This window comes from Argiope bruennichi, chromosome 3, assembly GCF_947563725.1.
Source record: "Argiope bruennichi chromosome 3, qqArgBrue1.1, whole genome shotgun sequence".
NCBI classification, from domain to species: Eukaryota; Metazoa; Arthropoda; class Arachnida; order Araneae; family Araneidae; genus Argiope; species Argiope bruennichi.
The window spans coordinates 63,153,298-63,180,469 of NC_079153.1; the positions used below are offsets into that span (position 1 = coordinate 63,153,298).

Below are 27,172 nucleotides of genomic sequence, written 5' to 3' on the forward strand. Positions count from 1 at the left end.
AGAAGCAACATTGAAGACTAGTAGTGATGATTGGAGTCATACTAATGGAACAGAATATTTTACAACAATGCTCTTTTCTTACTATATTAATTTTTAAAAGAATTTTGGAATAATTTGAGTTTAAGATCTATAACCAATAATTTAAGAACAGTTATAATATTAAATATATGAAAAATCTATGACTTTCAATCTTAATCTACTAGTATATTCATAATATAAGTAAAACATTAAAGATTCAACTTTTTTTTAAAAAAAATCAACCATTGCACTGACCACCCAAATTAGTCTAATTTTCATAAATCTATAATTATCTTATTTCTTTATTATTGAGATGAAGTTGTATCAGTATCTCATTCTTTTTACCAGAAGTTACAGATTAAAAAAGTTAATATAAAAAAGAACAGTATATTATCTGGAAAATGAAGACATTACAGTCATTCCTGTAATGAACCAGTGTGTTTAAGAAAACAAACCTCAATATGTGCCTTCAAACCAAATGAAGAATTTCATTATATTTGTACTATTCATTGTTTTTGAACAATGAATAAACAGAATCACCGATGATAAATTCTGAATTAATCAAAAAAATTTCTACATATATATTATTTATATCTATTTCCAATGATTACCACCTACAATCTAAAACACTTTTTTTGGAGACAATATAATTTAATATTCATCTTACGGATCAACAGAAAAAATACTATAAAAAATTCAAGCGCAGTGTAATGCTAAATCAAAGAATAAATTTAACAATAAAAAAAAGCTTTGTATTTTCAAATGATTAACCATGTCAGCAATTTGCTCATTGTTAGAAAATGGCAACAAGTATTTGTGATTTCTTTCTCAAAGTATTATTTCTCAGATATTATCCAATTCTTGCATGTTTTATTCATAAAGTAAAATGCTTTATTTATGAATTCTGAAATAAAATTAGAAATAGTTACTATGTTTAACATTTTATATTTTCTATAAAAAGTAAACCTAATTTTTAAGGCTCACGGCTGTGTAATTTATGTTTTCTTCCTTTTCCAATCTTTCAACTTTTAAGATTTTTTTTTCTTCCTTAATTTGAATAACTAAATATACACATACTCTAAGGTACACATATTCTCTACTACTTTCTATTAAGAAAATGCTGAGTCAGAAATGCATTTTTTAAAAGTTTCCATACTATATAACATATTTAGAGAAAAAGAAAAACTTACAGTTTGTTGTTCAATTCCATTAGCAGTTATTATTGACGGTGGGAAAAGAGTGCTGTCTTTAGATTCAGCACTGCTAGATGAAGGTGGCTGAGTCTGTTCAGTTGATGGCGAATACTGTGGATAAGCTGCCGCAAGCTGAGGTGTAACCATATGCTACAAATAAATAATTGAATTTTAAAAAGTTGATAGCTTTTTTTTGTAAGTACAAATAAATAATCAATAAAACAGAGATTATTGATAAAAAGGTGATATATTTCATAACAAAATAAAATGAACTTTTAGTTAAAAACTACCATTTTACGAGTTAAAATTTATTTAAATATATTAGAATTAAAACAATACAAAATCAAATTTTACATTCTTGAAAATTAAAAAGCAAGAAACTAAGCAAAATAAATGTACTAAATAGTTACTTATACTAAACAAAAATCGTTAAAAGTGAATATTAGTTATTTAAAAACATTTAAATTCAGAATGTTTTAGTTTAAAAAAATTCATAAATAGATTAATATTAAAAGTAAATAAAGAATATGAATTTAACCCTGAATGAGAAGAGTGTTAATAGTAATGGAAGCATTCTAGCAGGGAAAAATAAGAGTAACAATTATATAATACTAAAACAAATTTCAGAATAAAATGATTTTTTTATAAGAAAGGATCAAATAAAATAAACTGTTTCATAAAATAACTCTTATATAAAGAAACAATAGAAAATACTGTTTTTCATCAATACAAATATTGATTTGTAAATTGCTAAAATTCTTTAAAATAATGGAATAAAAACACATCTTTTAAGTATTTTTTTTTTTTTACACACTTACAAATGGACAACAACATGGCATTAACAATATGTAACTAAAAATAATAATGGATTTGTACAAACTCCTGTTTTATTCTGAAGAGTAAGCTATATCCAATGCAAATCTCATTAATATTATAACAGATTTCTTTTTTTCTCTAAGGAATTAAAAATGTTCCAACTTGTAAAAAACAGATTTAAAAGAAAGCAGTAATATATTCGAATATTTTATCCATATTGCATCTTTTTGTCTGAACTACAAATGCAGTAACAAGTTTTTTCAAATTTACATAGCTAAAAAAGGAAGGAAGTAACATAATCCAGACAGCTAGTTCGGAAATCTATTTTAAAAACATTCGGTTTTAACATTCCACATCCGATCAGCTAGTAAAATAAGCGAACACCAAGACGGGAAAGTTTAAAAATAGTAAACCAATATAGATTACGCAGAAGGTAAACAGTAAATCAACATGCAAGCCCTTTTTATATGTTTCAGTATTTTCTTTACAAAGTGCTCAATGTAGAAAAAATTATGTGCAAAAACAGTCGAAAAATGAGAAGATTACTACGACACCCATTCTTATTTTATTAGATGGGGTGGGAGATGATACAATACAATATTAGAATGTGAAATAAATACATTTATATGGTAATTTCGGTCTCTCCCCCCACACCAAAGGTATATTGAAAGTTCGTTCATTTCACTCTAATCCGGCATGGTGACAAAAAAAAAAAAAAAAAAAAAAAAAAGCAGTTATTTATTTCTACTACGCCTTTGTTCCTTAACCTATAGGCACAATATATTGTACGATATTTCCACGTACGATATTCTAAATACTGGCCAATATCGTAAAAATATCTTAATGTTGTTGCGCATTCTGAGCCAGTAGTGTAGGAATATGTTTTGAATTTTGTGACTCCGATTCCACTTCAGGATGTCAGTGAGATTATAGAATTTACCAATGTAACTCTTGAGGATTTACTGTATAATTTGCGAAAATCAGCGAGTACATCAGGTTAAACATCTTTCACGAAGATTTTCTATTTTATCTCATACATTATTCGTCCAATCTAAAGAAAATAAAGTTCGGCCTGTTTCCAAAAGTAAAAAGCATTCTACATTCATATATTTTGTTTTTCAAGACATTAAATGTAAAGTTTGTTTACGAAAATACAGTAAAACATCATATCAACCTTTCTAGTATTCTGTTTATAAAAACGAATAGAATGAATGAAATCATACATTCATAAAGGATGTACGTATGATTTTCTACACAATATAAAAAAGAATTCGACTTCTAAGAATACGAACTATTAAAATAAGAGAATACGCATCAAGCATATAGTACACAACAAATACAGCATTTTATACGTTTTTTACTTACAGCTCAAAAGATCTAAAATAGTAAGCTCATCGGGAAGAATTCCAAAATCACAACTTAGACTTGGCAAGTCAATAATTAAATACAGAATTTTAAAAATTTATTTTCGTTAGACAAATAAAATCACTACAGCACTTAGTATTGTAAATATATATTATGTATGATCGAGGAAACTGAATCATATTTAAGTAATTTCAAAAATAAAAGGCAACAAAACATCTTTCTTTCACAATTGAAGAAGCAAATAACATATCTACAAACATGTTTATGATAATAAACATTAATGACAGCACAGTACAATGCGAACAAAATTCAGATTTCTTACCCAAATCTCATTGTCTAAATTAATCCATTCATTTTCTAATTCTTCTCGCATTACAGCGATAAGACTACGACGGCCATAATCATCCATAATCGGCAAAAAGTCGCAGACGACAATTGACATTGCTTAAGAAACAGTTGTGTTTCAGTTGCTAACAATATTCCAATTTCAATCGGGAAAAAACAAACAAGTAATATATATATGTAAGTAATATCCAAACCCATCGAGAGAAATTTTTAACAAAATTATATCACAAAAAGAAGCATCATATATTTCAAAAATCATTTGATGAATAAAAACGTATTCCACAAGGGAAATGCAATCTAACACTATTCTTAACAAAGACACGCATCCTCCAATGAAAGGTTGATAGGGCTTTAAAAATAATAAACAAATCTTTGAAAGAGTTAAAGAAACATCGGCACAACTCACGCAGATGTTAATTACAGATACAGATGGTCCTGTATTTAAAGACAAAATATATTACGGTACTGTCGTATAATCGAAATAACAGCTGAAAATGCATGCATAATTATCAACTACAGATCGAATTTGCATCTCAAAAAAAAAAAAAAAAAAAATGTCTTTCAGTCGCATACTAAAGATGGTTAATTTTATCGTTAACTAGCAGAATTTTGAATCATTAGAAAAGAATATTCTTTTTTCCCATACAAAATGTACTACTACACAAAAAAAAAAAAAAAAAAAACGTGGAACAAATGCTACCTACGGAAGAAGTGCAATACCTACCATAACTACACGAAAGTTTGATAATCGAATTTCTATGATATGGCTTGAATGAAGATAAATAATTACACATGAAATTTATTGATATGTAGTTATCGCACAAATAGAAATCAAGATCACTTTTCACATAATAAGAATTATTTATTGCTTAAACTCACTGTATACTCCTACACAAATCTATACGGTAATATCTCAAAAAAGAAAGTGTGGTGAGAAATAATTTGCTAATGGATTCTAAGATATTTTAAAAAACAAAAAACAAGAAAAGTTATGGCAAAATAAAAATAGTAAAAGTTCAACAAATATGAAGATATTAAAATCTTAAAATTCTAATACAGAAATAATTACACTCAGAGAAAAACGGATTTGAATATGCTATTAAAGAGAGAAACAAAAAATATTTGATAACAGTGACATTTTACTAAAGTTTTATTTTCGTAAAGAGAAACTTAAAAATCAGCAAAGAGTGTTCTTAACGTTTTCTCATTTCTCATATAGCATCCCTAATCCTATATTTTAAGAAAAGACTATTTATTTATAAAACAAAAGTTTTTTAGTGTTCACAGCAAAAAACTAAACATCGAAAAAATTTTCGTACCAGAAAAATTGTTTCGATCTTTTTTTTTTTTTTTTTTTTTTTTCCCCTCCTCGTATCGACTTTCTTTGAGGTTGGGTAATTGTTTCCTTCGTCTCGAATCAGAGATTTATGAAATGATCGTCCGGTTCAAAAATTCTTTAATACGCAGCTCTGAATTTCAAATAAAACAATTCGTAAACACATCAATGAACAGTTAAATAATGTAGTTTCCTTATTATTTTAAATCTACAACATGAGAATGTTTTAGAGAGTATACAAAAACTAAAAAATAAATAACACAACCAATTGATTTTTATCTGAAAAAATTCCGATTTTTTTCATCATATTTTATATTTTATCACTAAAAATAGATTAATCTTTATTATTATTAATAACGGAACATGAAATACTAATTTTTATTCTTACGTATACACTAATATGTCATCATATTATGATTAATTTATAATTGATATTATAATAACTAATATAATAATAACTACTATGATTAATTTATAACCAAGAACCATGGTCCTGTCGTCAAATCGATGTCAAAAAAAGATAGCAGAAAATCCAGGATGGACACAAATTATTTGGGTAAAAAAAAGAAAGGGTTATTAAGCTTAATTATACAGTCAACGCATATTCCCTTATTAATTTTATAATAGCATCTTATAATCAACTTCAGTGGGTTTTCAGATAAATAAACACACAGAGTTTGCCTTTTTCGCAAATGTTTAGATGCGGCTACTCTTCGTTAATTTGCAAATATGCTACCGGCGACACAATTCTCTCCATACGGTCGTGGGCACATTCATTTAGAACAAATCAAGTTCAGGACAAGCAACATCGTCTTTCGGATAATCTTGAACGAAAATATTGTTGCACTTGCCCAGAGGAATTAATTTTATGAAACTTCAAATAATATTTGGTTTATCCAGTGCAATTAAACGTTTCAAACACAATGAATTAATTTTAAAGCAATATGGAAGGTGTTTTGGGATAGGTGTCGTAATTTTGTGCCGTGATCAGGTGACGGAAAACGATACCCGTCTCAAACTGTTCCTGGGCCAGCGGGAGGTCGTTTGATATTCAAGGTCAGATTTAACATGCACCAAGGTCGCACACACGATAATAGGTTTCGAATGTGAAACGCACCGATGCTATAAGAACACAGAATGAACGATGAACACCCGCTTAAATGTGAGCTTGAAACTCATAAGATTATATTTAAGTTGTAATGCAATTATTCGGTTAATTAGCTAATTAATATTTCGCAATCTATTGACATATGCAAATGTCCAATTAATTGGAGAACTCTGTATCAAGGAAACTTGCTTAGTATTAAAAATCATTACTCTTTTTCTATTTGTTGTAAGAATATAGCGGTACATCAATTAAATTTACGAAATTCACTATCATGATATTAGACCTCTCTTTTTTGCTTATTAAATGAGTTTTGCTGAGGATTATTGAGAAGCAGATAATAATAACACGAATATAATTTATAATACTAATATCGTCTTTGCCGAAAAATAAATATCAAGGGTCCAAACTGAAATGAATTCAAATACAGGACAATTATGAAAGATATTCTTATATAACAAGTTATGATGCATACCAAAATTACATCAACTATCATTTACAGTGGATAAAAAAAGTATTGGCAATTGCCTATAAATGATCATATTTGCTAACAAAGTATGTTTACAAATTTTATTTTAACATAGCGATTACAGAAGGAGGAAAGACAAACAAATATAACGAAATTTTCATTTAAATATTTTTTTAGTCAAAATCTACGAGAAAATCCAAAATTTACATGATAAAAAAAGTATTGGCAAAATTATGAAATTGTCAAAATTATGAGCGAAAACAAAATCAGTATATGTTTAGTACTTTGTATGCATGCCTTCTGCATCTATAACAGCTTGTAATCTATTTCTCATAGAGGAAACTAAGGTCTTTGTTGTACTGTTGGGAATTTTGTGCCATTTTTGCAAGAGTAAACGTTTGAGGTCGTCTTTACTCGAAATTTTATGTTTCCTGATTTCTAGATCGAGCAGGTGCCATAAATTTTCAATTGAATTGATGTCAGGCGATTGAGGTGGGGTTATTAACTGGCGAGGAGCATTGCAGAGTAGCCATTCACGGGTGAGATTCGCTGCATGCTTGGGGTCATTGTCTTGTTGAAAAACGAATGATGTTCCCAAGCCAAGATTTTGGGCACTGATTTTTAAGTTATCGCGCAAAATGTCAATGCATGTATGTGCTGTCATAATACCATCAATAAAATACAAGTTGCCAACTCCATTAGCTGCCATACAGCCCCAAACTAAGACGCTGCCTCCACCATGTTTTACAGTAGCAGTTAAATGTTGCTCTTCCAATTCAGTATTTGGCCTCCTCCACACATATCGTCGTCCATCACTGCCGAAAATGTTAAACTTTGATTCGTCGGAAAAAATAACTGTGTTCCAAAACTCTTCGGATAGTAGTAATCCCAACGTAGGATTTTGCGAAATCTAACCTCTTTCTCCTATTTATTTGCGAGATGAATGGTTTCTTTCTAGCTGCCCTTCCATAATAACGTCCCTCGTGTAAAACATTCCGTACAGTCTGTACGCTGAAAGTCTTTTGCGAAGTGAAAGCAACATCTCTAGCTATCCGGGGTGCACTTATTTTAGGGTTTTTCTTAACCTTGTTAATAATGGCACGTTTTTCTCTTGTAGAAAATATTCGATGTCGTCCACTTCTAGTCTTTTTTTCCGTTGATCCTGTTTCCTTGAACTTTTTTACAACACTTCTGACAGTAAATACTCTTCTATTCAACTGCACTCCTATAGCACGATAAGTTAAAACTTCATTTCTGAGCCTAATTATCATGCTTTTAACACTAACGTCGAATTCCTTCGATTTCGAAGTCATTTTGCTGCAGTAATCGCAAAATAATGCATAGACACTTTTGGAGTAGTTTTGCAGACTTTATACCGGTAGAGTTTCTTATCAGTCGAAACACGTGACTTCAATGTAACAAAATTTGCATAGCAGTTAAAACTTTGCCAATATGTTTTTGACATGCAAATTTTCTATTTTGAAAGAAAAAATCGTAGAAAATGCATATTAAATTTTTTTTTTTTTTTTTACTATTTTTATATATCTAAGATGTCTTGTATTTAATTACGACAGCTAAAATTGCATAACATTTTATTTATTTGTCAATATGAATAAATTAAGGCAATTGCCAATACTTTTTTTACCCACTGTAATTTTGACAAATGCAACCTAGTCGCTCTTAATACATTAAAGCAGGGGTTAATAAATTTTAGACTTAGCGACCCATTTCATCCTGGGTGTACTGATTTTAACAAAACACAAACAATATATGTTCTTTCCAAATGAGGTTTTATGGGAGGGGGGAAAAACCCTTTATGAAGTGGAAAAAATATTCTTTATTAAATATATCTCCACCAAATATTTCTTAAGTGTAGCCTGATGAAGATTTATGCCCCATTTCAATTTTTTGTAAACTGTGGAAAGATGCACATACTCGTACATTCAAGACTGTTGCGCCCTACACTTTGGGATCTATGCATTTGAAACTTTCCACCTTCATCCACTGATTTATTGAAATAGAAATTTTGATTAGTCTAACTAAGCCACATTCTTTCCAATATGGATAATTTTGCGTTTATTTCAAAACACCGTTAATGGTCCATTCAGTCAACAGATAAATAAGCTAGTCTTGGAATAGAAAATGACCGTCGACAGTATGCTGTGATGGTTTGATCAAGATTCCTTTAACAGCGTACAGTAATTAAATAATACTTAAAAAATGATTTGGCAGCTTTTAAAAATTAAATCAAGGTAGAAGATTGCTGGCTAAGCGCCCTGGTACTTCTAGAATGTTCCAGCTACATCGTCTTGGAGTAAAATCAAAATTGTGATAAAAAATCACAAGATCAAAATTCTAAGCATTTGATTAAGCTGTTAAAAATTAACTTTAGAGATTTAATCCAAAATAAGAAATTCTCTTATGACTATAATAAAAATAAATTTCTTTTTCATCAGTTATTTCCTTCATCATAGCTTATTTTTCCCCGCCTAATTCATCCATTTCGATGGTATTTTCAAATTGTACTTAATTTTAATGAATTTTCTGTTGTTTTTTAAATCAAAAATAAAGAATTAAATCTTTTTTTTTAATAAATCAATTTTTGGATATGCCGTCATTTCATGCAAATATAGCCACATTTTGAAAGAATATGATTCGTAAAATAGTAAAATCAGACAATATACTACCTTCTTAGATTGGTATTTTGTTATTCCGCATTTAACTAATAATATTCATTCTATAATGTTCAAAGGAATATTCTCAATAAGCTAATTTATTATTATTGTTTTAACTTTTAGTTATTTAATTGAGGAGGAAATAAATTTGAAGTACATTGTCTTCGCTTTCCCTCCAATTTAAATAATTATACAATGATTACGGAACAGAATCTACACATTATTTCATTTAGAACAGTGTGAAAAACAAGCAAATTTAACTAAACTACAACAACATGTAGGCCATGATTTCACGATAATTATATGCGAAATGAATATAAAATGTATCCCCTACAAAAAAGAACACACAGCAATAATATAATTAATCAAAAAAAATTTTATACATAAGGAAAACTTCTACAATGTTATCTCAACTAAACAAATGAAGTACAATTTTTCGCACTGTGAGGCAAAGAAAAATTTCTAAAGGCGAATTATAGCTCTTCTGCAAATGTGAAGCGATCTTTCAGATGTTACATGGAATTAGTATCTTTTTTTAAACTAAGCAATAGCAAGCTCCTGTTAAACGCAATGATTTTAATGACCAAGCTTAATGATTTAGAGCACAATATAAGTTGTTTAATCCATTTCTTTGAATGACTTTCTTTAATTATAAAAATATGGAATTTATACATGATAGATTAAAATCAGCCGATTTCCCCTCCTATTCTTTCTACAAATAAGAAAGATGAATGTATTCGTTAGCACTCTACAGAACATGCCATTTGACGCAGAATTACCAAACTTGGAACTGCATAATTTGGAGAGTAGAAACATACAACTTGAAGGGGTTTTTTTTAAATTTTTAATTAGAGTTTTGATTAATTAAAAAGTAAACAAAATTTTTGAGTTTCACCGTGATAGATTTCGAAATTATTACAGCCGCAAAATGACTTTTACATTTTTTTTCAATAATACCCTATTATTTCGTAGTATGACTTTTTTCTATTTTTAATTAATTTTCAAAAAATATTTTATGCGTATCTTATAATAAAATATTACACTGTTGAAGTGAAATAAAACTCAAATCCTTTTTATTGCTGTTACTAATGTTTCATCTTGACTCTTTTTAAAGACACGAAGATCAGGTTTCTTCTAACATGCTGAGTAGGTTTCTTATAAGTATGTTTGAAATAAATTTTTTGAAATTTCGCTGTACTATCAATTAAACTTTACATTTAAACTAAGGTGAAATTGTTTTATGTGACTTTGTTCTTTCCTGTGATATAATTGGATATGTAAAGATACAGACAAAAAAATAGAGAACTGAGTAGCACAATGAACAGAACGGTGAAAGGTTTCTAAATATAGTAGGAGTTTTTACAAAATATATATAAAAAAAAGCTTTGCTGAGGAATTTTATTACTCAAAATATTTAAATAGCGAAACAAATAGTCACCAATAGTGGATAGAGACAAAAAAACAAAAAACAAAAACGGATGACTTATTTTGTAATCTGCTGCAGAAACACGAATAGAGGGGGAAAAAATACATACATATATTAAGGCAAAATGATAAGTAGCATGAAGATTGAAACGTGAGAATTAATTGGGAATAGAGCTGGTCATTCCGAATTTGTTTCAATGACAAGGGCGGCACCTGAGCTGCCATCTCATTCTTAAAAACTGTATGCAATAATAGTGTTTGATCTCTGACGACAGATTTTAAATTTACACTGGTCTGTAAATCTTCGCTGAAACTTCTTTTCGAATCCATGATGATGATACAACTAGGTTCATACACACCTTATATCATGATTTTGTATTAAAATAAAATACTGTAATAAACCAAATTTATTTTTCACGTAATTTTGTAAAATTTATAACTAGGATATTTAAAAGTATTTCTAAAATTAATTAAAAACAGACTAAACATTATAGAAAAATTAAATTAATATCATAGTTTAGTAAAAAAAAATTAAGATAATGTGAAAATAATTTTTATACTATAATATTTTTGGAGGTTCTGGTGAAAAAACGTACGATTCTGCTTAAATTTTGATAATTATATATAAAAAAACTACTCCGATTGCCATTTTTAACCTTCTAAAGTATTCATTCCAAATTTGGTAGCTCTAGGTCAAGTGGTCAATCCTATAGGCTGTCATGACAAACAAACAAATGTTCTCTTATATATATATATATATATATATAATTTAATAATAATAAAAAAAAGGTTGTAAACCAAATGTGCGTTCGTTCTACGTACTACTATAGAATAGCAAGAATTTGTTAAATGTAATTGCATTAGTATATACAGCAAGGGTGATATTTAAATATTGAACTAAAACATTTTTTATCTCACTTCTGTTCAGAATATCATTCCTACTAATATTAGTGTTAAATTAATAAAGTGTAATTCGTTCAGAATTTTAATTATGCAATTGTGTTTATCTTCAAAGAAATAACCTTCTTTAGTAAATATATTAGTCAGTACGTACCAGACGGTTTAGGCCAATCTACCAAATTTGGCACACATATTATTTGGAGGGTACGAATGTGCACCGCACCATTGAACGATTTTTTAAAATTCTAATTAAACTTTTAACCATTTAAAAATTAAATATAATTTCGGCAGTTTTAAGCGATAGCTTCCGAATATATTATAGCACAAAAAATATTTTTTTTTCTATTTTTTAAGTAATTTTTAAAAAAGTATATTTAGCTATATTATATTTCACTGTTGAAGTGAAATAAATCTATTTCCATTGTTGTTGCTATTATTTCATCCTTGTCTCCCCCCTCCCAAATTGGTGGTGACCATGATATGAAGATTCGACTTATTTTCCCATTTTGCGTGAGTTTCAGTACAAGGTATACTTTTAACAAGATTTTTAACATTTTGTTGTACTTACAATTAAAACATAACTTCAGAACTAAACAATGGTTAAAAAAAAATTAAGTTCACTTATTTTTAAATAACGCTCCTCATTCCTCTGTCGTAACTGAATGTATAAAGATACCGAAAGAAAATTAAGGAAATGCATAGTACAAATGAATATCGATATAAAGCTTCTAAAATAATATTAGTTTTTTTTCTATCAAAATTTGAAATCTATAAATATTTTGCTGGTAAGTTGTTGTAGTACAAAATGTTTCATTGAAATTCTTAGCAACCAACCCAGTGAACCAAATTGTCAAATAAGAGAATATAAATAAGAGGATATTATTCACTTAATGTTAAGAATAAATCTGAAGAATTTCGGTTCCGTGATTTTAATAGATTTGGTGGAATTTGATAGCTAAAATAATATTGCATTTGCTGATAATTGGTTCGATATTTTGATCTAGCAAAACTTAAAAAAGCAACAATGATTAGACAACAATTTGCTATTTGGTACAACAATTAAACGCTATAATAAATTAATGATTTGTTTTCAATTTTCAAACTATTCAATATAACAAATTTAGCAATATGAAGAATCATACACTTGTTCTCTAAAACAATAATACTGAATACTTCATAGATTATAAAATTTTAGATTTAAAAAATATATTTTTTTTCTTAATTTATTCCTATCTTCAGAAATTTTTAAAATATAGCAATTATTAGTAAGATGGATATAAAATCGTAAAATAAAATAAGAATTTTTTTTTTTTAAATTTATCTTTCTCGAGCTTTTAAAATTTTCTTCATCTTCGCTGGATATAAAGATTCAGGGAATTACTTCCATATCACTTGGATTTTAAAAAGTAAATATTATATATAAATTATTTGGCAGCTCCGTTCTTCAAAACTTATTTCAGGTTTTGAGGATCAGAACTTCTAAATTGTTGTTGAAACTGAAAATTTGACAATGAGATTAAATTTTACTTAGTATGTTATGACAAAATATGCGTTTCATATCTAAAAACTGCTAACTTCTCGTTGTCTATTTGAGCAGAGTTTCTATTTTAATAACGTTATGATATCTTGTCCTGTCCTCTTCTTTTATCTAAAATCATTCAATTCATTGATTGCAAAGATCAATGTATTTTATTAGTCAATAATTTTACAATCTTCTAAGAAACAGGTTTTTGAATGCCATTTCATTCATTTAAATACAATTTAAAAAATAACACATAACGAAAAGACATAAAAACTTTTCAGTAAAATTTATCATAACATAAATGATTTATATTTCTTAGAATGCGAGTTTGACTATTAATACGAATTCAACAAAAAGAAGGGTTTGTATGTTACAGAAAATAAATAAATAAAAAAGCTCACTCAGGCGCTGGTTTGAATTTTCAGTAAACTTAAAGCTTCTGATTTGTATGACGATTTAAATATATATAACTGATTCATAAAAACCAATAAATTGCTCACAATTTCTAAAATGATTACGATTTTTAATGACAAAGCTCTAAAACGTTCTTCAAAAGGAAATCAAGCACACAACAGCGTTAAATAGCTCTTAATCTCTAGTTTCATTCAATTTCAGCAGAACGAAAATATACATCCGCTCAATCGGTGCTCGACTATTACGTACAAGCCGTGAACAGCATCCCTCTCAAAAATAATTTATGCGATGCGCGTTTTGTGTTTACTAATAAAACAATACAGCTTGCTTTGTAGATTCAGCTGCTTAAATCAAAAACAAAACCCTCATTTGGTAGAAGAAAAAGTAGAAAATAACTATTTGCTTTTTCGGTGAGTATAAAATTTCTGCATTCAAAAACGAAGAAAATCTACTCACAGATAAGGCACATTTGCTATGCAAATGAGTTTTTATGACAAGCAGAGCAAATACCAAATAATTTAACAATCCTCTCTAAGAGATGAGGTAAGGTAAAGACATGACTTATGATTATACATATAAAATAATTATTACTCGGGATTTTTTAAAATTATTATTATTAAAGTTGATTTGAGTTTTAAATAGATAACAAAGCAGGTCAATGCTACTGAGATAAGGCGCAAGAGAAATTACTACTCGAATTGAGAATTAATCATTCTCGCACTTTTTGGTCCGACTAATAAAATAGGTATTACTTAATAATCTATACAATTATTAATTAATGCTTAGTACTCCTATTAATGCTAAATTTTGAAGATAATTTTGAAAATTCCTGACAATAAAAAAAAATTAAGAAAATAGAAATAGTTTTTTAAATTTGAAATTTTATAGTCTTATAGTAGTTTATTCAGTGTTCTTACTGTTTTAGAGAATCAGTATATGATTCATCACAGTGCTAAATTTACTTAATGTAAAAACTAAAAAACAAGTCATTAATTTATTATAGCGGATAATTGTTATGGCAAACTGCTATCTAACCACTGTAACCTAATATATGTAATTATTAATTAATTTTATTGAGTAATCTAAGTAATTAGATTACTTAATAATCTAATTGTAACTGACAACGGAATATGTTAGGCAAAGTAGATATAAATTGACAGATTACCAAGGCAACACATCCTGTTGCACAATATTATAGAATATTGTTTGCACAATATAATATAACATTGTGTGACAATATATCAATTAATATTCAACAATATTATAAAATATTGTTTAATGCCATACAATATCTTACAATATATGTGTGCTACTCGGATATCTGTCCTTCAAGCTGCATATGCGACATGTTGACTTAACCTATTAATTAAAGAAAAATTACTTTAAAGTAATTTTAATTCTTATTTAAAGCTTATTAAGCTAGACCAGAAGTGCAAAATCTGATCTCACCTGAGGTAACAAGGGAAATCCAAACAATCCTAAATTCTGTCGATCCAGCAATCTCGGGAACACAGCACTGGGTATAGCAGCCATGACTTCTTCGGCGAATGTACAGCAAATAAATAAAATGCACTAAAATTTGACGCGAGTGACACGGAATATACAACCACCGGAAAACAATGACATATACAGACACACACACACACACACTAACGCACCGTTGTTGAAAAGAAAACCGAAATGACACTGAAACGCAGTGAAACCGAGCGAATGGCTGGATTGGAATGGACAGAGAAAATTTCTTCTCTTTTTATTTTTTTATTTTTTATTGTCCAACAAGCGTGCGATCGGACTACGAGTACATCACCATCCTCATCACCGATTCTTCCTGCCTCGTCACTAAGTAATAAGAGAGGTAATTTTTCCGACGAGTCGCGTTTCAGCTACAAGCGAGGCGAACGAGTGTTGAACAAAAGCGGGAATGAGTAGGATCTGGCCTTAAAAATAGACTTCGAGAAGCGCAGGAAACCAGAGTTTATAAATACTCAAGACATACGCGAAAAGGGAGGTCTGGTATTTTCACTTTTTGGCCGAGGAGAGAGGAAAACCAGAACACACAAACAACAACGCGGAAATTTGAAATATGCAGAGGAGGTGGCCAAAAAGTTCGAACAATAAAAACGTGTTAAATTCTCAAAACAATAGTTTATCCATTAATGGTTTTATTTTAATATACTGTTTTTTTTTTATTTTATTTTAATACTGTTTTTTATTTACTGTTTTTTCTCAATAACAATAATTTCAAAAGAGACGGGAAACAATGGCAATTATTACAAAATGCTGATGAATGGTTATTCTTTTTACCATGAGGAGTGATTTTCAAACCATATAGGGCACGAAATATTAAGGGAAGAAGAACGAAACACTAAAAACATGAGAACCTTACATTAAGTCCCTAAAAAAAAAAAAGATTCTCAAAATCGTAATATTAAAAAAAAAAAAAAAAAAAATCATTATTTAAAATAAAAAATTTTATTTGAAAGGGACCAAATTTTACACTAAGACAGAGGACAGGGAATAAAAAATATATCCAAAATTCAACTCCAAATAAAAAATTAAGTTGCAACCATAAAAAAAATTATTATTTTCACGAAAATTATAACTACCTATAAACAAGCAAAAAAGGTGAAATCATTCACAGAGAAAATTTATAGCAAAAACACGAGAACCTTATATTAAGTTCATGAAGAAAAAATCGTTTTTCTCAAAATTGTAAGATCCAAAAATTAATTTCATTATTTTATGTTTAATTACTTAAAATTAAAAATTTTTGTAGGAAAACGGCAAATTTTACATATACCACTACGAGAGAGGGCAGTAAATAAATGTATGGAAAATTCAGCTCCAAATAAAAATGCTGAGTTATGTATTTTCAGGAGAATTATAACAATCTCTACACAAAAGTAAAACCATCCACAAAGAAAATCATAAGTAATAAATATTATCTTATAGATAGGTCATAATGCAAAGAAAAAAAATCCACACATTTGTGGAAGTATATTCGTGCAATTTTCGAATGAATTACTTATTTATAACACCTTAATGTAATTTATTGCACAAAACATTGTAATGAGAAATTTAACTCTAGAATGTATGTCTTTTTACTTTTTTATGACAAAAAATATACACGTTTTGATAGCTGCTGCATATCATTCAAGAAAATTATTTAAAAGATTTTAGTTCATTTTTTTTTTCAGAAGAAATTTTAACAAAACAATTAAGATGTGCCAATTGGCTACATTATGAACTAAACAATATCTAATGACATAAATCTCGTAATAACGATTCTGCAATAAAAATTAAAGTCTCTTTTTACCAATACATTTTTTACAATGGAAATAAAATATTTTGATAACATTTTTAATGGTGGAATTATTTATACAACAGCCATCTTGGTATTTTTCTAAGTTTCCCAATTTAAACCCAACTCTAGTACCACTCCTGCCATATATCAGTGTTTTCTGCAAATGTTTATCAAAACGCATTTAAAAAAGAATTTCCGAATACTCATTGTTGTCCTTTAGAACAGTCATATGAAGTTTATAAAAATGTGTAGCCAAATGACTACACGATGCATTGTAAGGTTAAATCTTCAAGCAAATAATGAATTATCTTTAAAAGTTATCAAAAAGTCGAGTAGGGGAAAATTTTAAATATTTACATCCAAAAATAAAAATGAAAGAAAAATTATTCCAACAATAAAAAGACCTTTTCAACCTCTCTCAAGAATTAATTTCATACAGATGTGCAGTTATTATTAATATTGCATATCACGAAGAAAAATCAAACCTTCTAGATTAGTTTATCGAAACAATATTTATTTAAGTGAATCTGAAAGCAGAAAAATATATCTAGTGTAATAATGGTTCGATTAAGGCAGGACGATAAGAAAAAAAAATCATGACGAACAGATCAAAGAAGACTCAAAATAAAATAATCATTTAATAAGCTACTTATAAAGTACGTATATTTAATGATACCAAAGATATTTTTGTCTTAAAGTCAGTAAAATTTACAAAACCAAAATCGGCAGTTGCTGTGATTCGAGCCAAAACAACTGCATTAAAAATTATTAAAAGCAGACACTGCTCACAATAGGCAGTAATTCCTCGGAACAAAAGCTACCATTACTTCCAATTGTTTGCTCAACTATTACTTTCAATGGAGACGAGCTTTTAAAAAAGCATTTTAAGGACACGATTTTTAATTATCTATCGTGTTTCGAAACTGAAGATCACCAAGAGGCTTCATTTTTTTTATTGCGGAATACATGAGAAAAGCCAATAATGAGATCGTGATAATAAAGAAGATTTTAAAAATAATACTTTTTTTTACGATGTTGCGGAGGTGGTATGAATAATAAACGCGCGCGCTGTTTTTACCTCACGCGAAGGCTTCAAATCACTAGTGGACGAATAGCAGGTACTTAGGAAAAAGCGTGATTAATGTAAAGGGAGTTTTATTTCATGCGAGGTCGAGAAACGAGCATTGAGCCAGCCCGCTTGGTCGTCTTTATGCAGTTAGGCAACCGGAATTCCGTTGAAGCTTCCGTACAGTATTGTATTGTGTGAAAAGGAAGGCACTTTTTTAGAATGCTATAAAAAAAGGCCGTGTTCAATGCAGAAAGCAAACAGTTTTCTGTTCTTTGAAAAGGATTTAAAAAAAAAAAAAAAAGGAAACGTCAATTTTACTTTGTATTCGTTGACAAATTTGAGACACCAACCCAAATTATATCCAACGGATCATTGATTTGAAGAGACATCTTCTATTAAAAGTTTTTGTATAGCAAATAGACTGACAAAGTGATGTAATTTTGAATGTCCCCCCTCACGGAGGTCAATATTTATTTCCTGCGGTAAAAGCACAAATTAAAAAATTAATCATAAATTTAAATTTGATATCACAAATTTCAAGTTATCATGTGAGAAGGTTATTTTTTTTAGATCAAAGTATCAAACCAAAAATGGTAGAAAAACATGATGTTCTCACAAGACTCATATTTCGCAAACACATTTAGAAAAGCGATGGTTTTTGACCATCTCGAAATCAATCGAGTTCTGAGATTTTTTTTTTTCTTTCTCGAGGGCAGAATTTTTCACGTGAAAAACAAGTTTAAACTGGTTTTAAGCAATCACGCATGATTATCAGATTAAGCATGCGTCGATATTTAGAAAACGATGGTGATTTCCGCCCCTCCCCATCTCAAAATCGTTTGAGCTCCAAAACGTTGTATCAAAATCAGTTTTTTTTTTTTTTTTTTTTTTTGAGAAAATTTGGTTTAAACTGGTTTTTGGAATGATCACGCCACTATTGTATTGTGCAATCGTCACCATTTGAAAAAGCGATGTGTGTGTTTTTTTTTTCTCCCCCATTTCAAAATCGTTTAAGCTCCAAAACTTTTTTTTTGTCAGCTAGAAAAATTGAAAAAAAAAATTATATGTGTATATATACACCTCATCGAGGGGAAGTAAACTTTTGATATCTCTCCTCGCTGTTTCGCATTCATTTCCATTTTCTTCTCTATATTTCTTTGGCCTGTAACTTTTTACGACAGTGTCGTTTATTGGCCAGACAGGAGAATCGGTTACATGATGGACATTCGCGCCAAGTTGTAACTTTTTTGTTGGTGATAACTCGCCAAATGTGGCAACCTTCTTTATCATTTTCTAATAATCCTAAAAGCGAAAAATTGATGCCTCAAAAGCGATGAATTGCCAATTTTCTACCCGTGCATTTTGAGGCTTCAAAACCTTCAAACTAAAACAGCATCATGTTCTCACATGATGAAAAATTTAAATTAAAAAAAAGTATTGTATTGCAGAGCAATCCTACGATATCATCGACTATACATTTAATTTTAAAAAATATCAGACAATTTCAGAGCACTTCTGAAGCTAATTAACCCTTATCGTGGCAAGATTGCTTTTTTGAAGAAAAGCAAAAAAATGTATATAAGTAGCTTCTTTACGCTATAAAAAACATCAAAAAATAAATAAAAAAATCGTGTAATAAAACTAAGTTAAAAATTATTTTATAGTGGTAGTATATTTTTATAAAGTTGTATGTATGGTATACTATACAAAATGAACAAAAGGGTTAAGTATAAACAGTAGACAACTATAAACTATTGAATTACGACAATGGTTTAACTCAATATCTGTTACAATGTATACAAGCATGGGGGAAAAACTCATAAGATGGCCAAATTTAAACTATTAAAATAGCAACTTCTTACGGTCTTAAGACATCGTGCACACGGTCCTGGTATAACATTATAGATTATTTGCATGCAAAAGAAGAAAAAGTATGATCTTAAAATATTCCCAGGAATACATCCATATAAAATTATAACTAAAATATTTTTATGAAGGAAAATGTATTCGCATGTATGACGAAAGGGAGAGAGAGATTAGCTATATAATTTGCAGAAATATCTTTTCCCTTAAATTACCAAGTTGTGACAAAATGCGTTTCAGTTCAAAAACAAATTCATATTGTGCAATAACAATGTCGGACACGTATGAAAGTGTGAAACAATAAAAACAGATAACGCGTCGTCAACTGAAACATTTGATGCCTAATATCCAGAGAAAAAAATACATTAGAGTAGATGATACATTTGAGCAGACAACCTGTTTAAATAGAAATAAAAAGTTGAAAGTAACAATAAGAAAAGTCGAACAGAAATATATATATATATATATATATATATATATATATATATATATATATATAGCATCAATGTTTGCAATCTAGTAACTATTATTTAGTCTATTCAGTATATGGTCGTATAGCTCGGATAAATAACAGAATTGTGTTATTGTTCTATAATTACATGTCTAAATATAAAGTATTTTGAACATTCCTTAAACTCTAAAGCAGGGTGAATATAATTAAATGACCTTATTTAAAGATCTTTCTGATTGATGCATTTTGTTGAAATCTGGTATAAACGTTATCTGAAGCAAAGAAGAAAGAAATCTATTATAAAAATTGAGCATTCAAATTACCAGGTAAAAAAAGGTGGCACATAAAGATTTCAAAAAAATCTGAAGCAGAAATCTTTATTTAATCACATTTGTTCAACATGCATTCTGTACATAAATATTCATCATATGCAGCTAGCTATATACACCACGTGTTCAGTGCAGTATAGCTATACTTGGCTCTTGAGCCATTAAAATCTAAATTCCAGTTCTTATATAAGTAATTTGAGTAGTGTTAGCATTAAATTTAATACTTCGCCATCTCCACTGTTAATTTCTATCGGTTGCATAAAGCACAACGTTAGATTGTTATCATTCAATTTACATATATGATACAACCATTAAAAACACAAGATGGAGAATTACAAGCGCAGATGTGCTTTTGTTGCAATATTATTATAAGCAGACAAAAGTCAGTACAAAGGCTAAATTGAAAAGTTTTTGCATAAAGAGCATTGAAATTTTTAAATAGGTTAATAAAACGAATATCTTTTGAATTATAGGAAGCTGATATTCAATACAATTAAACTGAATAACCAGAAATTGCAAAACAAAGGACATCCTATGGGATAGAAAAAGATGAAAAACTAGAGTAGGAAGATGGGTGCAATTCAGTCTTAAAAATAAGGCATCTTACAATTTTCTTTTATTTATTTATTAGTAGTAAGATGGATTAGATTCTTGAGATTTATACGTTTTCTATGACAAGCTGAAGAACAGCGACTTCAACTTGAAGATTAGAGTCAGTCAAGAATGGACTGAGCTCAGGAAAATTTTCAGTGATAACAGGAGAGTGAGTTATCTGCCAATTCAGCGTCTAGTTATAAATATTGGCAAGTGGAAACGCTCTAACACTGAGTGCAGAGAATAGGCGAGAGTGGAAATGGTCTAACGCTGTCATGACAAGAGATCCAAGTGCCTGAAAACAATCACTTTTCTAAAAGGTTTGGCGTCTCCTAGTACAAGATGATAGAGCAACAATGCATAGTTGGTATTGTGGAATAAAATTTATCTTAAGGTGATAAAATGGAAATGATGCTTGTTGGGGGAAAGAAAAAAAAAAAGGAGAAGAACGGGATGAATAAATTTTAATATACAGACATGGGAGACTAAAAAATATTTTCAGAATGAATAATGATGCGACATATCTCGAATGATAGATACTAAATATAGGTTTTGCCAGCATTTTATACTCAATTAAATTAAATTCTTAAAACAGCTGTAATAAGTGGAGTAAGTAGATTAAGATTCAAACTTTAATGCCAATAAAAGAAAATAATCAAAGAAATTTCCTTAATTTAAATCTTTAATAAAATAACTGCATTAAATCAATATTCTTTTCTGTTTGGCATTAATGAAATCTTCCTTTATCTTATTTTGACACACATATGGATACTACTAAATTTTCAGTAAAAGCAGAACTGCAAGAGAAAGAGATTGAATAAAAATGTATGGGAAGTTATTTAAATCCTTATGTATAAATTGATTTTATGAAAACAACAAAAAATAATCAAAATTCTCACAAAGAAAGGTAACTGAATATAAATAATTTATTTATTTTTATTTTCATTTACAAACAAAAGCCTTCACTTTTTGAAACTAGTTAGTTTTTCAATAAACACGAACACTTCATTTGTAATACCATAGTTCATCAGTAATTCATTTTTAATATTATAAGAACTATTAAAAATGGTAAAGTTTTGATATCAGTGCTTACTGGAAGTTGTCAATTTTCCACTCAGTCTAAGGGTTTTTTTTTTGTGTTTTTTTTTGCGGTAAGTAGTATTGAGTAATAATTTATTCCCTATCCCTTTGGAATTTAAAAACCATGCAAAAATGCATTTTAAAAACGTCCTAATTATTTGAATGAGAATTGAATGCAGCACAAGATAATAAAATTTTATTGTTTTTTGCACATACTCAAATCATTATAACAGAATGACAAGTACAGAAAATAAGCATTTTCGATTCCCTTTGCTTTTCATGTTTGATAGGGATGTTAAGAAGGTCCAAGTTATACGTAAGATTTATTCTTCGAGCTTCAAAAAAAAAAAAAAAAAAAAGCAATTATAACAACTTCGTCAAACAAACAAGATTTTTTTAATGCGAAGTTTGAAATAAAATTGAAAAATACTAGTGAATTAATATTCCACCTAATATATAATATCATCATAAAGTATTTCCTTGATTTATATATAAGAAATGCGTGACCAAATAGAAGAAACTTTTCAAATTTTAAAACTTTGATTTATTTCACCACGGGAAGCATAATTCACACACAAAGAATAAGTGGTAAGAAATACGTCAGTTTACATCGCGACACAAGAGCAGAAAAGCAAAAGAGAACCGAAATTTCCCTTTCAGTGGTTTTTACTACGAGATTCTCATAGGGATTTCTTTGACAAGTGTCGATATAGGAACATGAAATTTAAGTATCTTTAAAAGAATGTTTTAAGCATTAAGGATTTTTATCCCTTTGCTCGGAGCTTGAGAAAATGTTGCAGTGAGCAGTTTTAAAAAGCGCGTGTTGAATTATTTAAATAAAAAATAAGAATGAATCGGGAAATAAAGAGATTTTAGAATAAAGTTAATATAGGCAAAATTAAGATAAAAATTAGAAAATTAACTAAGACTTAAATTAGATTAAGATATATCATTACACATATATAGTAATCAGAGAAATACTATAACATTTTTACAAAGGTACAGTTGTGTTCTTATTTTTTTTATCTGATAGATGGCGCTACTAAAGCATAGATAGAGATTTTAAATTGGTTTGTAATCAAAACGGTGTAAATAGAAGTTCACTGTATTCTTTGGTTCCATGAATTCAAATGCCGTTACTGATTAAATTCAATTTTGAGGTTACATAATGACAAAGAGTTTGCAATGCCAATTGAAGATATGGACACATTCCAAGTTACGGTCACAGATGCTGTGACTGTGTGACAGATGACATATTGGACAATACTTGAAAAAGAATATTGTCTTGACATTTTTCGAGGTACAAAGCATGCTTACACTTGTAATTTAATAACGCAAGTGATTTTACTAAAAAATTTATAAACGTATTAACAATACGTCGAAATAATCATATGCCAAAATATAATAGTTTTTTCACAACAACTATCTGTAATCAGAGAAAGATTTTGTGACCAGCCTGTAAATCAAATCCAGATTTTATATAGAGAATTATAGGCCAGTATTATTACTCACATAAACAGTTTATTTTTAAGCGTCCTTTCCATGTAACTCAACCTTTTTCACAGCAATTCGTTTACTTTAATGTGCCAAGAAATTCTAATGACCGGAAATAAGCAGATTATTACAAAGAATTTTCAGACAATTAATTGGTTGCGATTCTAAAAACAAAGTAAAATAAAAATAATAAAAATGTACTCCAGTATAAATATCTATATTTTATGACAGAGGTGAAAAAGAATTCAATCGGGAATCAATCCTGAACTCTTGAGCGTCTACCTATTTTTCAAGGTGCTTTATGGATTTCAGTTCTTTTCGTAAAATGCATTCAAGGTTAATAGACAGGTATTGTGACCTTGAAAAGAGGCAAATTTGTTCGTTTTATTGTTTCTCGTATGCTGAAAACAGTGAAGAGTTCTCCAAAGCAATTAAAATTATGAGGTAGAAGCCATTTTTATCATCCACTAATTCCTTTTTTTAGTTTCCAAAGACATAATAATAACAATCTGGATAAGCAATATTACATGTAATCAAGGATGTGGAACATGAGGTTTTTTGTGAATACAATTTGGAGCAATATTTCACATACAATACAGAGAAAACTATTCAAAAACAAAAAAAGACCGTTAATGCCCATCTTTTTAAATAGCTCACAAGACATAATTACCAGAAGGTTTTCAATCAACTAAAAGTTTTTAAAGTGTGTCAGACTCATTTTGATGCATTTCATCAACAATACAAAAGTAATTGATAGCCGTAACTAATGTATAGTCACGTTCTCCTCTTCCGCGCAAAAGAAAGAATCCATTTAAAATAAATATTTAATTAGATCGATAAATGGCTGCTTAGTAGGACGGAACATAAAAATGCCAAAACAGAATAAAATATAGCAGACTTGATCCTGAATTAAAACAGTTTGCGCTTCAATCCTAAATCCTTTAAAAAATTAATGAAATATGTTCATTTTATTCTCTTTCGTTAAAAATGAAGTATAAGCAAATCTTAATCTCTTTATACGGTTCTCAATTTGCATAATAAAGTTTCAAATAAAGTTCATTAATATGCAAAAACAATTCAATTTAAAATTCAAAGCTACTGAATAAGTTTTAATGAATATTTAAAAACCAAACATAAAATATATTTGCAAATGGTATGTATTATATTAGGAGTTTTAATTTTCCTCATGGCAGTTTTTTTGTAAGAAAAAGAATAGAAGCTTTTACGACTTTTTTTTATACTTAAAACAAAGAAATAATTGATTATAAGAAAGAATTTAGTAATAAGTAAAACTATTTGATAATGTTTTAAGCAGCGGTTTTATCTTTCAATTAGTATGTTCAGCAAGAATCATTTCGAAAAGCGTGTTTTCAACTCTGTTATCATCCTACAATCCTAAGACTACCAGCTTATAAAACATAGTTTTAAATTAATGTATAATACAAAAAATTTAAATTTTTACAAGGCGTATTATATCCGTCTAATTATTGGCAACAAAATGTACACCAATAATTTTGCGTTTCATTATAACAAATACTTATTTAGAAGCTTCCGAAAAGAATAATACGCATAAACATTTGTATTAATGAATTCCAAAAATGTGCTAAGGATTCCACCATGAACTAAAAGCATAAAAAAAAAGCACCATTTAAGTAATAATACACAGCGAAATAATCTTATTTCCTGATCCCATTCCACTTCTTCTATTTAATTAATTCAAGAGAAGCTTTGTAAAAACACTTTCGTCAGCGGTTCCTACGCTGCGAGTGAAAGGATAAAAATTACTGATCTAAACAAATACTTTTTAAAAAGATCTCTGTGTTTCCCTTGCCTGGTTCGCGCGTGAGTCAGAAATCCCAATCAAAAACTTAATAATATATTAGAACTTTGAAAAAATATTTTCCCTATCAATATCTCATGTCACACACACACACACAGACAAAGAGGGGGGGGGGCAGTGAAAGTATATCAAATTGTAATAATATTGATGTTTAACTGGAAGTAATATCATTTTTTTTATGTCTCTTAAGCCTTCTAAGAGAAATTTCTAAATCCAGGCTGGATATACTATTTTCGGTATTTCATTTGGCAAATCCTTGGTCATTAGCTTGCAAATATTTTTCTATTACTCATTAGTCGCCTTTGGCGATCAGCTGGGTCACAGGGATAAACAGTTGATACAAATTTCAATTACATATTTTTTGTTACTAATAACTCCCAGCAAGATATTTTCTAGCTTCAAATTTTAATAAATATAGAATAGACAGATATAGAGCTCTTTCACTTTTAGAAACCTTATCTTATCTTATTAGAAGCCCCATTGTGTTATGCATTTCCGTTATTTTCTATTTACACTGTCATGCATCCAAGTAAATCACAGGAAAGGGTAGCAATGTTTAAAAATGGACGCACTTTAAATACTTCACCACTGTTTAGTATTAAAATAAATTTGCAAATAAAACAAAATTTCAAAATTTTTATTAAAAAGCATGTTTTATAGTAATAATGAACTGGTCTAGCCTGTAGAACATCAACACACACAAGTTCTCTTTTATTATTAGTAGAAATCTGACAAATGATATAATATTTTGAAAGTGCTTGATAATTGCTCAAAATGCACGTCACTGAATCAGATCATTAATTTTCATATTGCTTAACAAGTTCCAACTGAATGAAATTAAAAATTCCCTGGCCACTCAATTCTTCAACTGGTTCATGATTTAAAGATTCTACATAATACATCAATGGCAATATTAGAACTCGAGACAATTTTTAGAAAGTCAATATTTCTCAACTGTTTTCTTGTTTTTTACACTGGAGTTAAAGGCAAAGGCTTAGGTCTTTTAAGCAGATTGTTTCATGCTATGAAATGCTTTCCGATTCCATGCAGGTATTTACAAATACAGGAATAACGATGATTTATTCAAACTTTATCTCATTGTATGGATATTTTTTTTTTTTTTTACGCCCACTGCATTTGTTGGCTTTTAATTTTCGTTATATAGAATTATAATTCGAATTTTGTTATAAATTAATGTATAAAATATGCAGGATCTTTTTTCATTAATACAATTAACACTTTAAAAAAAATCCCTCATCTTTCAAAATAGAAATTTTTCTATTTGGCAAGTTTTTTTTTTCTATGAGCAATAAAATTAAAATAATTATTTACCTTTTTTTTTAAACTGCAAGAATTTTTAACTTGCAATCGATAATACGCTATCTTACACTAATTTATTACTGGAATCAATAATACATTCTCTTCCATTTATTTATTAATTTATCCTTAATAAATAAAAAAAAAACCTCGAAACCTAGCAATTAAATATAAAAAGGGACATAAGAAATAAGCAATCTAACAATATTTTTAATGGTATCAAGGAAAATTTTTTATTTGGCAAATTC

General features: G+C 28.8%; 1 protein-coding gene across 11 annotated transcripts in view; it reads right to left on the reverse strand.

The window, feature by feature from the left end:
* Positions 1–27,172, reverse strand: part of LOC129963456 (RNA binding protein fox-1 homolog 3-like) — an 84,272-nt gene that overhangs the window by 27,663 nt on the left and 29,437 nt on the right. For 10 of the 11 annotated variants that reach the window (XM_056077840.1, XM_056077847.1, XM_056077851.1 and 7 more), the window contains exon 2: positions 1,209–1,361. In XM_056077840.1, coding sequence (XP_055933815.1) covers positions 1,209–1,361 — 153 coding nt within the window. Of the gene's footprint in view, positions 1–1,208; positions 1,362–15,032; positions 15,518–27,172 lie in introns of those variants that run through there. The other variant, XM_056077846.1, reaches the window with a different exon arrangement.